This window comes from Chiloscyllium plagiosum, unplaced genomic scaffold (assembly GCF_037043375.1).
Source record: "Chiloscyllium plagiosum isolate Xiang-an unplaced genomic scaffold, Cpla_swu_hap1 HiC_scaffold_6, whole genome shotgun sequence".
NCBI lineage: Eukaryota > Metazoa > Chordata > Chondrichthyes > Orectolobiformes > Hemiscylliidae > Chiloscyllium > Chiloscyllium plagiosum.
The window spans coordinates 48,644,956-48,662,310 of NW_028270144.1; the positions used below are offsets into that span (position 1 = coordinate 48,644,956).

General features: G+C 44.1%; 1 protein-coding gene across 1 annotated transcript in view; it reads right to left on the reverse strand.

Annotated features, from left to right (window-relative positions):
• dct (dopachrome tautomerase) overlaps window positions 1–17,355 on the reverse strand; it is a 60,100-nt gene that overhangs the window by 10,167 nt on the left and 32,578 nt on the right. Inside the window, exon 6 of the mRNA XM_043691451.2 lies at window positions 11,386–11,524. Within this exon, the coding sequence (XP_043547386.1) occupies window positions 11,386–11,524 (139 nt within the window). The remainder of the gene's footprint in view (window positions 1–11,385; window positions 11,525–17,355) is intronic.

Sequence of the window (17,355 nt, forward strand, 5' to 3'; positions counted from 1 at the left end):
ACCTTAACCTCCTTCCACCTATCGCATTTCCAACGCTCCTCCCCCAAGTCCCTCCTCCCTACCTTTTATCTTAGTCTGCTTGGCACACTGTCCTCATTCCTGAAGAAGGGCTCATGCCCGAAACGTCAATTCTCCTGCTCCTTGGATGCTGCCTGACCTGCTGCACTTGACCAGTGCCTTATCCATTCTCGGCAGTACATATCTACTTCTGTATTTTTCTCCGTGTTTACTGTGGAGAAAGACATGAAGACTTGGGAAAGTTAGTGGCCATATCTTGGGGACAGTCCACATCATAGTAGAGGAGGTGTTGAATGTATTAGAATGTATGAAGGTGAATAAATTTCCTGGTCCTGACCAGACATATCCAAGAACCTGCAAGAGTCTAGAAAATAACCTGCAGGGTTCCTGGCTGATATTTTTGCATCATTGTTAGCCAAGAGTGCGGTCCCAGAAGACTGGAGGGTAGCAAATGTTGTGCCCTTATTCAAGAAGGGCTGCAAAGAGAAACCTGGTAACTATAGATCAACAAGCCTAACATCTGTGATAGCTAAGTTATTTATGAAGATTCTGAGAGATAAGATATACATGCATTTGGAAAGATTAGGTTTGATTAGAAATAGTTAGCATGGCTTTGTGTGTAGAAGAGCAAGCCTCGCAAACTTGTTAGAGTTTTTTGATGAAGTGGCCAGCAAGGTTGACAAGAGCAGGATGATAGACTTAGTCTATATGGGTTTCAGTAAGGCCTCTTATAAGGTTCCATATGGTAGGCTGCTCTGGAAGGTTAGAACGCATGGGATTCGGGGTAGCTGGCAAATTGGACACACAATTGGCTTGATGGTAGGAATCAGAGGGTAGTAGTGAAAGGATGCTTATCGGACTGAAATTCTGTGACTCGTGGAGTGCCTCAGGAGTCAGTGCTGGGCCCATTGCTATTTGCAGATGACACTAAAATAGGTGGCATCGTGGACAGTAAGGAAGGTTATCAGAAATTGCAGCAAGACCTTGATGAGCTGGGGAAGTGGGCCGAGAAATGGCAAATGAAGTTTGGTATTGATAAATGGGAGATCTTGCAGTTTGGAAAGTCAAATCAAGACAGGAATGGTGAATCGTACGTAGTGAATCAGAGGGACCTTAGAGTTCAGATGCATGGTTCTCTGAAGGTGGAGTCACAGGTAGACAGGGCAGTGAAGAAGACTTTTGGCACACTGGCCTTCATCAGTCAGGGCACTGAGTATAGACATTGAGAAGTTATGTTGCAGTTCATGGGAGACTGATTAGCAAGGTTAGATCTTATGGAATACAGGGAGAACTATCCATTTGCATACAGAACTGGCTCAAAGTAGAAGACAGAAGGTGATGGTGGAGGGTTGTTTTTCAGATTGGAGCCTGTGACCAGTGGAGTGCCACAAGGATTGGTGCTGGGTCCTATACTTTTTGTCATTTACATAAATGATTTGAATGTGAGCATAAGAGGTACAATTAGTAAGTTTATAGATGACACCAAAATTGGAGGTGTAGTGGACAGTGAAGTGGGTTACCTCAAATTACAAGAGGATCCGGACCAGATGGGCCAATGGGCTGAGAAGTGACAGATGGAGTTTAATTCAGATAAATGCGGGTGCTGCATTTTAGGAAAGCAAACCTTAGCAGGACTTATACACTTAATGGTAAGGTCCTAGGGAGTGTTGCTGAACAAAGAGAACTTGGAATGTAGGTTCATAGCTCTTTGAAAGTGGAGTCGCACGTCGATAGGATAGTGAAGAAGGCGTTTGGTATGCTTTCCTTTATTGGTCAGAGTATTGAGTACAGGTGTTGGGAGGTCATGTTGCAACTGTACAGGACATTGGTTAGGCAACTGTTGAAATATTGCGTGCAATTCTGGTCTCCTTCCTATCGGAAAGATGTTGTAAAACTTGAAAGGGTTCAGAAAAGATTTACAAGGATGTTGCCAGGGTTGGAGGATTTAAGCTATAGGAAGAGGCAGAATAGGCTGGAGCTGTTTTCCCTGGAGCATCGAAGGCTGAGGGGTGACCTTATAGAGGTTTACAAAATTATGAGAGGGATGGATAGGATAAATAGGCAAAGTCTTTTCCCTGGGATGGGGGAGTCCAGAACAAGAGGGCATAGGTTTAGAGTGAGAGGGGAAAGATATAAAAGAGACCTAAGGGGCAAAGTTTTCACGCAGAGGATGGTACGTGTATGGAATGAGCTGCCCGAGGAAGTAGTGGAGGCTGGTACAATTGCAACATTAAGAGGCATTTGGAAGGGTATATGAATAGGAAGGGTTTGGAGGGATATGGGCCGGGTGCTGGCGGGTGGGACTAGATTGGGTTAGGATATCTGGTCGGCATGGACGGGTTGGACCGAAGGGTCTGTTTCCATGCTGTACATCTCTATGACTCTATAATGTTGGTGAGGCTGCATTTGGTGTATTGTATTCAGTTTTAGTCACCTTGCTTTAGGAAGGATGTTATTAAACTGGAAAGAGTAGAAAAGAAACTTACATGGATGTTGCCAGGGCTCAGTGGCCTTAATTATAGGGAGAGGTTGGACAAGCTCGGACTTCTTTTCTTTAGAGCGTGGGAAATTGAGGGGGAATCTTATAAAAATGTATAAGATCATGAGAGGCATGAATAGGGTGAATATGCTCAGTCTTTTTCCCTGGGTGGGGAATTGAGGACTGGAAAGCATCAGTTTAAGATTAGGGAGGAAAGAATATAAAGGAACCTGAGGGGCAATATTTTTACACAAAGGGTGGTATGCACATGGACTGCCAGCAGGAGTGGTTGAGGCAGGTACATTAACAACATTTAAAAATCATTTGGACAAATACATGAATTGGAAAGGTTTAGAAATCCATGGACCAAATGCAGGGAAATGGGGTTAGTGTGGATGGAGGTTTTGGTCGGCATGGACCGAAGGGTCTGTATCCATGCAGTAGGACTCTATGACTCTATTCTAGTCCTTTCAAAATGAAAGCTAACATTGCATTTGCCTTCCTAACTGCCAACTGAAACTACAGGTTAACATTAAGAGAATCCTGAACAAGGATTCTCAAGTATTTTTGTGCTTCAGATGTCTGCAGCCTTTCCTCATTTAGAAAATAGCCAATACCTCTATTCTTTCTACCAAAAAGTACATAACCTTAGATTTTCTCAGACTGTATTCCAACTTTTTTGTCCCCTCCCCTAGCCTATCCAAGTCAATCTGCTTCCTGCTTCCTCAACACTACTTGTCCTTCCGCCTATCTTTCTGTTGTCTGCAATTTTAACAACAATACTCTCAGTTCCTTTGTCCAGATCATTAATGTGTAATGTGGATAGGTGCAGTCCCAACACTGACCTCTGTGAAATAAAGTAAGTCATTGGCACCATCTTGAAAAACACCCTTATCTTACCACTGCCTTCTGCCAGTCAACCAATCTTCTATCCAAGCCAGTACTGTGCCCCTAACACCACGGACTCTTTTTTATGTAGCAGTGTCCAGTGCAGCACCTTGTCAAATGCCTTCTGGAAAGCCAAACAGATCATGTCTACTGGCTTTCTTTTGTCAAACTTGCTCGTTATCTACTCAAAGAATTTTAATAGATTTGTTGAGCATCACTTTCCCTTGATGAAGCTGCTGACTCAGCCCTATTTTACCATGCATTTGCAAGCACTCCATAGCGTCATCCTTAATAATGGATTAAAATCTCACCAATGACTGTGGAGCAGCACGATGGCTCAGTGGTTAGCACTGCTGTTACACAGTACCAAGTACCCAGTTTGATTCCACCCTTGGGCAACTGTATGTGTGGAGTTTGAACATTCTCCCTGTTTCCTCCAGGGGTTTCCTCCAGGGGTTTCCTCCAGGTGCTGCAGTTTTCTGCCACAGTCCAAAGATGTGCAGCTTATGTGGATTGGCCATGCTAACTTGTCCAAAGTGTACAGGGATGTGCAAGCTAGATGGATTCGCCATAGGAGATGTAGGGTTACAGGAATAGGGTAGGGGAATGGGTCTAGTTGGGATGTTCTTTGGAGGGTCACTGTGGACTCGATGGGCCAAATAGCCTGTTTCCACAGTATAAGAATTCTAAGACTGAAGTCAAGCTAACTAGCCAGTAATTTCCCATCTTCTGCCCCCATCTCATCTTGAAACAGGGGTGTGACATGAACCATTTACCAGTCCTACTGGACCCTCTCTGACTCCGTAATTCCTGACAGATCATCATCAATGTCTCCACAGTCTCCTCAGCTATGTCCTTCAAATTCCTGGGGTGTAGTGCATCCAGTACAGATTTATCATACTTCAGACCTTTCAGCTTTTCCCTTAGTGCAAACCATCACATTCACCTCTGCCTTTGATTCTATTGAAAGTTCTAGCATGTGGTTAGTGTCTGACCACTGATGCAAAGTACCTATTCAATTCATCTGCCATTTCTTTGCTCTCCACTTCTCCAGCCTCATTTTCCAGTGGTCCAATGACCACTCTTGCCTCTCTTATCTTTTATACATCTAAAAAAAAGACTTTCAGTCTTCTTTTATATTGCTAGCTTGATTACCCTCATATTTCATCTTCTCCTCCCTTATTGCTTTCTTTCAGTAGCTCATTGCTGTTTTTAAGGTTTACCAATCATCTGGCTTCCCACTAATTTTCACCACACTGTAGGCTGTCCCTGACTTCTTTTGTCAGCCATGGTTGCCTCACCTTCCCCTTAGTATTCTTCTTCTTGCTTGGGATGAATTTTGTTTTGTGCCTCTTGAATTGTGCCTAAAAACTCTTGCCATTGCTGCTTCACCATCTTCTCAAGGCTCCCTTTCCAATCAACTCTGGCCACTTCTTCCCTCATGTCTTTGTAGTTACCCTTATTCAATTGTTATACAATTACATCTGATTCCAGCTTCACCCTCTCAACATCAGGGTGTATTTTATCATATTATGGTCACTGCCTCCAAGCATTCCTTTATTTAAGCTTCTCAATCAAGTCAGCCTCATTACATATCACCCAATACTGTTCCCTATTGGGCTCTACCTTTTCTATCTGCTGATTTATTTTCTGCCATCCATTCTGATTACTGTTAGAGGCATCCTGTCTCTGTGATACCCACAACATAAGGGTGGCACAGTGGCTCAGTGGTTAGCACTGCTGCCTCACAGCACCAGGATCCCAGATTTGATTCCAGCCTCGGGTGACTGTCTGTGTGGAGTTTGCACATTCTCCCAGTGTCTGCGCGAGTTTCCTCTGGGTGCTCCGGTTTCCTCCTACAGTCCAAAAGATGTGCAGGTCAGGTGAATTAGCCATGCTAAATTGCCCATAGTGTTAGGTGTATTAGTCAGACGGAAATGGGTCTGGGTGGATTACTCTTCAGAGGGTCGGTGTGGACTACCTCGGCCAAAGGGCTTGTTTCCACACTGTAGGGAATCTAATCTAACATCATACCCGCCAATTTCAATCTGTGCTACAAATTCATTTACCTTGTTTCATATGCTCTGAGCATTTAAGTACAACACCCTCAGTCCTATATTGACAGCCCCCCCTTCTCATAGTCGTCCCCTAATCTGCTGTACCTGAAGTTATATTCCTAACCATATTCATACTCTCTGTTCTATACCTTGTTCGGGAAACTTTCAATAACCTCTTCTGAGCCCTGTCTTCACTTAACCAGTTTAAAGTTATAGAGTCATACAGCACAGAAACAGACTCTTTGATTTAGTTCATCCATGCTAACAAGATATCCTCAATTAATCTCATCCCATTTGCCACAATTTGGCCCATATCCCTCTAACCTTTCCTATTCATGTACCCATCCAGATGTCTTTTAAATGTTGTCACTGTATCAGCCTCCACCACTTCCTCTGGCAGCTTGTTCCATACATGCACCAATCTCTGCATGAAAAAGTTGACCCTTAGGTTCCTTTCAAATTTTTCCTCGCTTACCTTTGACCTCCGCCCTCTATTTCTGGACTTGCTTATCCATGCTTCTCACACTATCCATGCCCCTCATGATTTTATAAACCTCTATAAGGTCATCACTCTACTTCCAAAGCTCCAGGGGCAAGTAGTCCCAGTCTATTCAGGTCTCCCTATAGCTCAAACCCTCCAAACCCTGAAACATCCTTGTAAATCATTTCTGCACCTTTTCAAGTTTTGCAACATTTTCCTATAGATCTTTTTCATGAAACTAATGTGCCAAGGAGAGAGCAGCAGTAGAGATAACTGAAGGGACTGTGTGCTTTGATTATAAACTCCTTACAGTTATAGCTGAACGTGAGGCTCAAGATGCAGACCTTGTGAACACCCTATTTCGCCTTTCTGTTAAGATCCTGGTTCCAGATCAAATCAGGTCGAACAGACCTGACTGTAATTTCCCTCCAGTCCCAATACTGATGCCAGTGTCTCAACGAAATGGAATCCCACTTTCCCACACCACTCCTTTACCTATGTGTTTACATCCCTAACGTTTTTATTTCTTTGCCAATTTGCATGTGAAATAATAATCCAGAGATTACAACCTTTCAAATCTTGGTTTTTAATTTTGTTCCGAATTCTTGATATTCCCCAAACAGGACCTTTTGCCTATGTTGTTAATACCAACATGGACCATAGCAACTGGACTATCCCCTTCCTTCTCCAGTATCTTTCAGGCTGACTCGGGATGTCCTTCAGCTGGGCAACAGCTGGGCAGCAGGACTCTCGATCCCGCTCATGAAGGATCCTATCTGACCTCAAATTATCAAATTCCCCACCACTATCACCTTTCACTTGAATGGCTTCTTAGAATACAGTTTAACCATCCTGTCTGCAGACTTTCTTCATCCATACAGGTAGCAACTATCTCATCTGAAAATGTGTTGCTGGAAAAGCGCAGCAGGTCAGGCAGTATCCAGGGAACAGGAGAATCGACGTTTCGGGCATAAGCCCTTGAAGAAGCAACTATCTCATACCTATTGGAAAAAAATCAAAACCTGAGGCTGTTCCAACGCTACATATAGGATCCCTCTCTCTGCCTCACTTGTTGTCAGACCCTCCTAAATTGATCAGTGACTAAATTTGAAATATTTAAGCCAAAGGGTGTGACTACCTGGAACATAGAATATTCTCAAAGGGGAGAGGAACCAGCATGAGGTCATTATACACATTGGAACTATTAACATAGGAAGGGAAAAGGATGAGATTCTGGAGGAAGAAAATGGGAAGTTAAGTCAGAATTTCAAAAGGAATTCCTTGAGGGTAGTGATATCTGCATTATTCCCAGGGCAACAAGCTAGTAAAGGTAAGAATAGGAGAATAGAGCAGATGAATGCGTTGTTGAGGAGCTGACGCAAGGGAGAAGGGTTCACATTTTTGGATCATTGGAATCTCTTCTGGGGTAGAAGTGATCAGTATAAGAAGGATGGATTGCACTTGAATTGGAAGGGGACTAATATAATGGCAGGGAAATTTGGTGGAGCTGCTCGAGAGGATTTTAACTAGTAAGGTGGGTGGATGGGATCCAGGGAGATACTGAGGAAAGGGATCAGTCTGAAACTGGTACAGTTGGGAAAAAGAGCAAGTCAAACAGTCAGGGCAGGCAGGAACAAAGCAGAGAATGAGATAGGACTGACTACATTTATTTCAATGCAAGAGTTCTAACAGGGAAGGCAGATGAACTCAGGGCATGGAAAGAAACATAGAACTGGGATATCATAACAATTACAGAGACATGGCTCAGGGATGGACAGGACTGGCAGCTTAATGTTCCAGGATAGAAATGCTTGGTAAGGATAGAAAGGGAGCAAGAGAATTTTTGATAAGGAATAACATTATGGCTGTATTTAGGGAGGTATTCCTTTATTCCTGAGGAAGGATTTATGCCTGAAACATCGATTCTCCTGCTCCTCGGATGCTCCCTGAACCTCTGTGCTTTTCCAGTGCCACAATTGTTGACTCTGGATTTCTACCATCTGCAGTCTTCACTTTCTCCTATTCCTTGGAATATGTCCAATAAAGTTATTTAGCTGAAAGTGAAAATTAAGAAATTGGGATTGTACTATAGATCATCCAATAGTCAGCGGGAAACTGAGAAACAAATTTGTAAGGAGATCTCAGTTATCTGTAAGAATAAAAGAGTGGTTATAGTAGGGGATTTTAACTTTCCAAACATAGACTGGGACTGCCATAGTGTTAAGGGTTCAGGTGGAAAGGAATTTGTTAAGTGTGTACAAGAAAATGTTCTGATTCAGTAGTGAATGTACTACAAGTGCAAAACTTGAACTACACTTGGGAAATAAGTGAGGGGTCAGTGGGGGTACACTTTGGGGCCAGAGACCATAATTCTATCAGTTCCAAAATAGTGATGGAAAAGGATCGACCAGATCTAAAAGTTAAAGTTCTAACTTGGAGGAAGGCCAATTTTGATGGCAATAGGCAAGAACTTTCAAACGTTGATTCGAAGCAGAAGTTCACAGATAAAGAGACGGCTAGAAAATGGGGAGTCTTCAAAGATGAGATAATGAGAGTCCAGAGACAATGTGTTCCCATTAGAGTGAAAGGCAAGGCTTGTGGGTGAAGGGAATGCTGGATGACTGGAGAAATTGAAGTTTTGGTCAAGGAAAAGAAGGAAGCATATGTCAGTTATAGACAGGATAGATCGAGTGAATCCTTAGAAGAGCATAAAGGCAATAGGAGTGTTCTTAAGGGGAAAATCAGGAGGGCAAAAATGGGACATGTAGTAGCTTTGGCAAATAGGGTTAACAAGGATCCACAGGGAATTTATAAATACATTAAAGTCAAAAGGGTAACTAGGGAGAAAACAGAGCCCTTCAAAGATCAGCAAGGCACCCCATGTGTGGAACTGGAGGAGATGGGGGACATACTAAAGGAGTATTTTGCATCAGTGCTTACTGTGGAGAAGAACATGGAAGATGCCAAAGGAAGAGGTGCTGGGTGTCTTAAAATGCATAAAAGTTTATAAGTGCCCATGACCTGATCAGATATACCTGAGAACTCTGTGGGAAGCTAGGAAAGTAATTGCTGTGCCCTTTGCTGAGATATTTATATCATCGATAGTCACAAGTTGCCAGAAGACTGAAGGTTGGCTAATGTAGTGCCACTATTTAAGAAAAGTGGTAAGGAAAAGCCAGGGAACTATAGACCAGTGAATCTGACATTGATGGTGGGCACGTTCTTTGAGGGAGGCCTGAGGGACAGCAATTACATGTATTTGGAAAAGCAAGGCTGATTAGGGATGGTCAACAGGGCTTTGTGTGTGGGAAATCATGTCTCATGAACTTGATTGAATTTTTGAAGACATAACAAAGAAGATTGATCAGGGCAGAATGGTGGATGCGATCTATATGGACTTCAGGGCAGAATGGTGGATGTGATCTAAATGGACTTCAGTAAGGCGTTTGACAAGGTTCCTCATGGGAGACTGGTTAGCAAGTTAGATCTCATGAAATATAGGGAGAACTAGCCACTTGGATACAGAACTGGTTCGAAGGTAGAAGACAAAGGTGATGGTGGTGGAGGGTTGCTTTTCAGACTGGAGGCCTGTGACTAGTGGTGTGCCACAAGGATCGGTGCTGGATCCACTACTTTTCATCATTTATATAAATAATTTGGATATATATATAGGAGGATTAGTTAGTAAGTTTACAGATGACACCAAAATTGGAGGTGTAGTTGACAGCGAAGAAGGTTACCTCAGAATACAACGGGATCTTGATCAGATGGGCCAATGGGCCGAGGAGTGGCAGATGAAGGTTAATTTAGATAATTGCAAGGTGCTGCATTTCGGAAAAGCAAATCTTAGCCGGACTTACACACTTAATCCTAGGGAGTTTTACTGAACAAAGAGACCTTGGAATGCAGATTCATAGTTCCGTGAAAGTAGAGTCACAGGTAGATAGGATAGTGAAGAAGATGTTTCATATGCTTTGCTTTACTAGTCAGAGCATTGAGTACAGGAGTTGGGAGGTCATGTTGCGGCTGTACAGGACATTGGTTAGGCCACTTTTGGAATGCTGTACACAGTACTGGTCACCCTCCTATAGCAAGGGTGTTGTGAAACTTGAAAGGGTTCAGAAAAGATTTACAAGGATGTTGCCAGGGTTGGAAGGTTTGAGCTGGAGGGAGAGGTTGAATAGGCTGGAGCTGTTTCCTTGGAGCATCAGAGGCTGAGGGGTGACCTTTAGAGGTTTATAAAATCATGAGGGGGATGGATAGGGTAAAAGATAAGGTATTTTCCCTGTGGTGGGAGAGTCCAAAACTAGACGGCATAGGTTTAGGATGAGAGGGGAAGTGTATAAAAGGGACCTAAGGAGCAACTTTTTCACACGGATGAAATGAGCTGCCAGAGGAATTGGTGGAGGCTGGTACAATAACAACATGTAAACAGGATCTGGATGTGTATCTAAATAGGAAGGGTTTAGAGGAATATGGACCAAGTGCTGGCAAATGGGACTAGATTAGTTTAAGACATCTGGTTGCCATGGACAAGTTGGACTGAATGGTCTGTTTCCATGTTGTACACCTCTATGACTCTATAATTAGAATTAGATTTTATTGTCATGTGTACTCACATTCAGAAGTAGATAAGTACAGTGAAAAGAATACAATATCACCATTTCCAATATCATCATAGGTACAAAATCTTAGGCACATAGTAGAAAAATAAAGAAACAAAGTTGAAAGTTAAACATTACAGTTATACGTACTGTGACTACAATAACACCTCAGAGGTTGGGAATTCAGCAGCGAGTAACTCACCTCCTGACTCCCTAAAGCCTGTCCTGGTACAAGTCAGGAGTGTGTTGGAATATTCCCCACTTGCGTGGACGACTGTAGCTCTAACAACACTCAAGAAGCTTAACTTCATTCAGGACAAAGCAGCCTGCTTGACTGGGATCTCATCCATGAACATTCACTCCCCCCACCACCAATATTTAATAGCAGCTGTGTGTACTTCTACGAGATGCACTGCAGAAATTCAGCAAAGATTGTGAGACAGCACCTTCCAAATCCATTGCCACTTCCATCTAGGAGGACAAGCTCAGCAGATAAATAGGAACATGACCACCATAAGCTTTTTCCAAGTCACTCACCATCCTGACTTGGAAAATATTATTCCTTCACTGCCACTGGGTCAAAGTCTTAGAATTCCCTTGCTAACAGCATTGTGGGTCTACCACAGCATGTGGACTGCAGCATTTCAAGAAAGCAGATCATTCTCAAGGGTTACCAAGGATGGGCAATAAATGCTGGCCCAGTCAGCAATGCTCACATTCCACGTGTGAATATGAATAAACACAAATTAAAAAGCCAAAAAATGTTCTGACACACTGTTTTTCTATGTAACGTTTTTAAAGTTAATGCTATGTAGGAAGCATAACACTGCAATCATTTTTCATCAGTTGAACACATACCACAAAAAGTGGATCATTTGCTGCAGAGTGTGGAAATCCATTTGTTCCATTCAAAAAAGAATGAACCAGATTGTGAAGACTTTGAACTTTGCCAGTGCCTGAGTGGCCATCGGGTGTATTAAATCCTTCAAGTGCATTTCTGAAAGAGAAAGTGGGTCACACTTAAAGAACAGTAGTTCAAATTTGATAAATGTATGGGCAGTTGAGAATCCCAATAATTCGAGGACTGCGTAACTAATCAATTTGAACTGAATAAGTTTGCATTTCTTTCCATTAATAGAGAGGAATGTGTGGAGAGGATGAAGAGCAATGTAAAACAATGAGCTCAACATTAAAATATTACAATGGCACGGTAAGGCCTTAGACTTGCAAATCAAAAGCTTTACGTAACATGTAGTTTTTCATTCATGTCATCTGAGATTTTCATAATGGTTTTTCTTAGATTCCTGCAATGCATCTAACCAATAACCCCATACATGGTACCTAAAGTGAGCTCTAAGGATGAAGATTTAATATTTTTCCGGTCTCTAAGAACATTCTCACACAAATGTTATTGGACAAACTTGAGAATTAACCTTTCTGAACCAAATATTGTGCACCTAGCAATTTAGCTAGAGTTGCCTACATTCTAACATAAGGAGCTGAGAGATTAATTCCTTTTAACTTTCCTCCTCACATTTTAATCCTTTTCCTTAGTCGGTCATCTGTTTGTTAGTGATTTGATTGTTCAAGATTCATTGCATTCTAATGGTTTAGATAGTTACTCCTTGATGTTTCTGAAAACTCCGCAAAGCACAATTGGAAACAGCTTCAATAAGGTATTTCAGAAAGTAACTAAGTATTGACAGTAAATTACCCCTCCTGACCCTCTCCTAACATCAAAGCTTTCAATATTTATATAATCCTTCTGATTGTTACAAATAGTATTGCACAATGAAAATCCAAACATTAGGAAATACGTCCTAGGGATGGTGATTTAACTGGACTGACTAATGATCTTAGTACCTTTCTTCTGTAACAATCCTTTCAGAATGGAAATCTATCATTTTTACTTGGTTAGGCCTACACGAGACTCGAGAGCCAAACAATTGGTTTAATTTCCAACTACCCTCTGCAATAGCTTAGCAAATGACTTAGTTTTCCCAAATCATTGCAGAAAAATCACAACACAATAAAACCAGATAGCTAACCCAGAAACAATCTATGCACTTGGAGCAATAATATACCCACCCAGTCTATTCTGCAAAGTCCTCCTCACTAAAATTGCCAAATCCAGAGAACTATCTGACAGGCTCATCAGGAATTGTATTACTGAATAAAGCAATTATTGCTGTCAATGTCTACAGCTCCGCCATCAGCTTCCTTGGATATGCACTGCCCACTGGCACAGTAGTATATCTACCAAGGGGGAAATCAGCTTCCAAATTCTCAACATTGTCACGGACCTTATGAACACACATTGCATCAAGTTAGACATAGGCAATGAAATATCTCGCTGACTACCAAATACCTCACAACCCCTCCCAGCTTAGTACTTCTCTGTGTTGAACACCACTTTGAGGAAAACTGAGGTTGACAAGGGTGAAGAATGCATTCAGGGTGAGGGTTTTCAATGTCTAGCACCAATATTGAGAGCACCATCACTGACCGGGCTTATCAAGTTATGAAGGATATTTTTCCCAGATTGGGCTTTCCAGAGGTGGATACGGGACTAAGGTGAGGGGAAATATATTTGAACTCGTCCTCACCAATCTGGCTGTCACTGATGCATATGTCCATCATCGTACTCATAGGTATGACTTCTGTACAATCTTTCAACAGAAAAAACTCTGTTTTTACATTGAGGATACTTTTATTGTGTTGTGAGGCATTAACACTGAGCTAAATGTAATAGATAAAGGCTGCATTCCAGGGATATTATGACAGTGACAGCATTTGACATCAAGGCCACAGTATGGCATCAAAGGAGTCCAAGTAAAACTGGAATCTGTGGGAATCATGGGGCAAACTCTCCACTGGTTGGAGTCATACCTGGCACATAGGAAGGTCATTATGATTGTCAGAGATCAGTTATCTCAGCTCCAGGACATATCTGCAGGAGCTCCTCAGGTTCCTATGACTAATCATTTTCAGCTGCTTCATCAATGACCTTCCCTCTATCATAAGGTCAGAAGCGGGGGTGCTTGCCAATGATTGCACAATGTTCAGCATCAATTACGACTCCTCAGATATTGATGTAATCCACGTACATATGCAACAAGACCTGGGCAACAACCAGGCTTGGGCTGATAAGTTGCAAGCAACACTTACACCACACAAATACCAGGCAATGACCATCTCCAGTAAAATGCAATCTAACTTCCATCCTTGATAGTCACTGGTGTTACCATCACTGAATTCCTCGCTCTCAACATCATGGGGGTTACATTCACCAAAAACTCAACTCTAAACAGCAAGTTAGAGGCTAGTATTGAGTAACTCACCTCCTTACTCCCCAAAGCCTGTCCACCATCTACAGGACTCACATTAGGAGTGTGATGGCATAATCCCCACTTGCATAGCTCCAACAATGTTCAAAACGTTTGACACTATCCAGGTAAAAGCAACCACTTGATTGGCACCGCATCCACAAACATTCTCTCCCCTCCACCACCAACACTCAGTAGCCACAGTATGTACTATGTACAAAATGCACTGCAGAAATTCAGTAAATACCCTGAGATAGCATCTGCAAAGTCCATGACTACTTCCATCTAGAAGGACAAGAGCAGGCGATGCATGGGACTATCACCACCTGTAAATTCCCCCTTGAAGCCCCATCATGACTTAAAAACATGTCACCATTCTTTCACAGCCGCAGGGTCAAAATTCTGGAATTCCCTCCCTCAGAGTATTATGTGAAAACCAATAGCACATGGACTGCAGCAATTCAAGATGGCACCTCACCACCACCTTCTCAAGTGGAACTAGAGATGGGCAAGAAATGCTAGTGCCATCAACGATGTCCATCTGCCATGAAAGAATAAAAAATATGACAACTAATCTAGTAACTCAAAACTGGAAACCCATGAGGTGCGAACGGGTCTTCAGAATTATATTCAACCACAAGCTACAAACTCAAGGCCCAGCATATTCCCCACTCGACCATTACCACCAAATCAGGGAATCAAGCCGGGGTGGAGTGCATGCCAGGAGCACTGCCGCACTGATCTGAAAAATGAGGTCACAGGACAACTTGGATGCTAAAAAGTGAAAGTGGCTTGCAATAGGCAAGTAATGTGGTAACTACCAACCAAATCAAAGCTCTACTGCTGTGAATGATGGTGGACAATTAAACAATTAACAGGAGAAGGATGCTTCACAAATACCCATCTTAAACAATGGGAAGCCCAGCACATCAGCAGAAAGAACAAGACTGAAGCATTTGCATTCTTCTTCAGCCAAAAGTATTAATAGAACAATTGATCTCCAACTCCTCTTTAGGCTACTGACTCCCGGGTAGGTGACAGCCTAGTGGTATTATCGCTGGACTATTAATTCATAAATGCAAACAATATTCTGGGGGTCCTGGGTTCGAATCCTGCCTCGTTGGATGGTGGAATTTGAAGCCAACAAAAAAAAATCTGGAATTAAGAGTCTAATGCTGACCATGAATTCACTGTCAATTGTCAGGAAAAACCTCAGCTGGGTCACTAATACCCGTTTAGGGAAAAAAACTGCCAACCTTACCTGGTTTGGCCACCAGGTGACTCCAGATCACAGTGATGTGGTTGACTCTTAAGTGCCCTCTGGGCAAATAGAGACAGGTAATAAATACTGGTCCAGCCAGTGAGGCCCATATCCCATGAGTAAATTAAAAAAGAGCTACAGTGCCAGTCTTCAGCATTACAATTCATTCACTCCACATGGTATAAGACATGTGGGCGGCACGGTGTCACAGTGGTTAGCACTGCTGCCTCACAGCACTAGAGACCTGCGTTCAATTCCCACCTCAGGCAACTGTCTGTGTGGAGTTTGCACGTTCTCCCCGTGTCTGCGTGGGTTTCCTCTGGGTGCTCCGGTTTCCTCCCACAGTCCAAAAATGTCCAGGTTAGGTAAATTGCCCATAGTGGAGGAGAAAGTGAAGTCTGCAGATGCTGGAGATCAGAGCTGAAAATGTGTTGCTGGAGAAGCGCAGCAGGTCAGGCAGCATCCAGGGAACAGGAGAATCGACATTTCGGGCATAAGCCCTTCTTCAGGAATGAGGAAAGTGTGTCCAGCAGGCTAAGATAAAAGGTAGGGAGGAGGGACTTGGGGGAGGGAAATGTGATAGGTGGAAAGAGGTCAAGGTGAGGGTGATAGGTCAGACTGGGGTGGGGGCGGAGAGGTCAGGAAGAAGATTGCAGGTTAGGAAGGCAGTGCTGAATTCGATGGATTTGACTGAGACAAGGTGGGGGGAGGGGAAATGAGGAAACTGGTGAAATCCGAGTTCATCCCTTGTGGTTGGAGGGTTCCTAGGCGGAAGATGAGGCGCTCTTCCTCCAACCGTCGTGTTGTTGTTGTCTGGCGATGGAGGAGTCCAAAGACCTGCATATCCTTGGTGGAGTGGGAGGGGGAGTTGAAGTGTTGAGCCACAGGGTGGTTGGGTTGGTTGGTCCGGGTGTCCCAGAGGTGTTCTCTGAAACGCTCCGCAAGTAGGCGGCCTGTCTTCCCAATAGAGGAGGCCACATCGGGTGCAGAGGATGCAATAGATGATGTGTGTGGAGGTGCAGGTGAATCTGTGGCGGATATGGAAGTTTCCTTTTGGGCCTTGGAGGGAGGTGAGGGGGGAGGTGTGGGCGCAAGTCTTGCAGCTCCTGCGGTTGCAGGGGAAGGTGCCGGGAGTGGAGGTTGGGTTGGTGGGGGGTGTGGATCTGACGAGGGAGTCACGGAGGGAGTGGTCTTTACGGAATGCTGATTGGGGAGGGGAAGGAAATATATCCTTGGTGGTGGGGTCCGTTTGGAGGTGGCGGAAATGACGTTGGATGATGCGCTGTACATGGAGATTGGTGGGGTGGTAGGGGAGGACCAGTGGGGTTCTGTCCTGGTGGCGGTTGGAGGGGTGGGGCTCAAGGGCGGAGGAGCGGGAAGTGGAAGAGATGCGGTGGAGGGCATTGTCGACCACGTTGGGGGGGAAATTGCGATCCTTGAAGAAGGAGGCCATCTAGGTTGTACGTTTTTGGAACTGGTCCTCCTGGGAGCAGACGAAGGAATTGGGAGAATGGGATGGCGTTTTTACAGGGGGCAGGGTGGGAGGAGGTGTAGTCCAGCTAGCTGTCGGAGTCGGTCGATTTGTAGTAGATGTCCGTGTTGATTCGGTCGCCTGAGATAGAAATAGAAAGGTCGAGGAAGGGGAGGGAGGAATCTGAGACTGTCCAGGTGAATTTGAGGTCGGGGTGGAAGGTGTTGGTGAAGTGGATGAACTGTTCAACCTCCTCGTGGGAGCACGAGGCGGCGCCGATACAGTCATCGATGTAGCGGAGGAAAAGGTAGGGGGTGGGGCCAGTGTAGTTGCGGAAGATGGACTGTTCCATATATCCTACGAAGAGGCAGGCATAGATGGGGCCCATGCGGGTGCCCACGGCTACTCCTTTCGTTTGGAGGAAGTGGGAGGATTAGAAAGAGAAGTTGTTCAGGGTGAGGACCAGTTCAGTCAGTCGAAGGAGGGTGTCAGTGGAAGGGTACTGGTTGGTACGGCGGGAAAGGAAGAAGTGGAGGGCTTTGAGTCCTTCGTGATGGGGGATGGAGGTGTACAGGGACTGGATGTCCATGGTGAAAATAAGGCGTTGGGGACCGGGGAAGCGAAAATCATGGAGCAGGTGGAGGGCATGGGTGGTATCCTGAACGTAGGTGGGGAGTTCTTGGACTAAGGGGGACAGGACAGTGTCAAGGTATGCGGAGCTGAGTTCGGTGGGGCAGGAGCAGGCGGAGACAATGGGTCGGCCGGGGCAG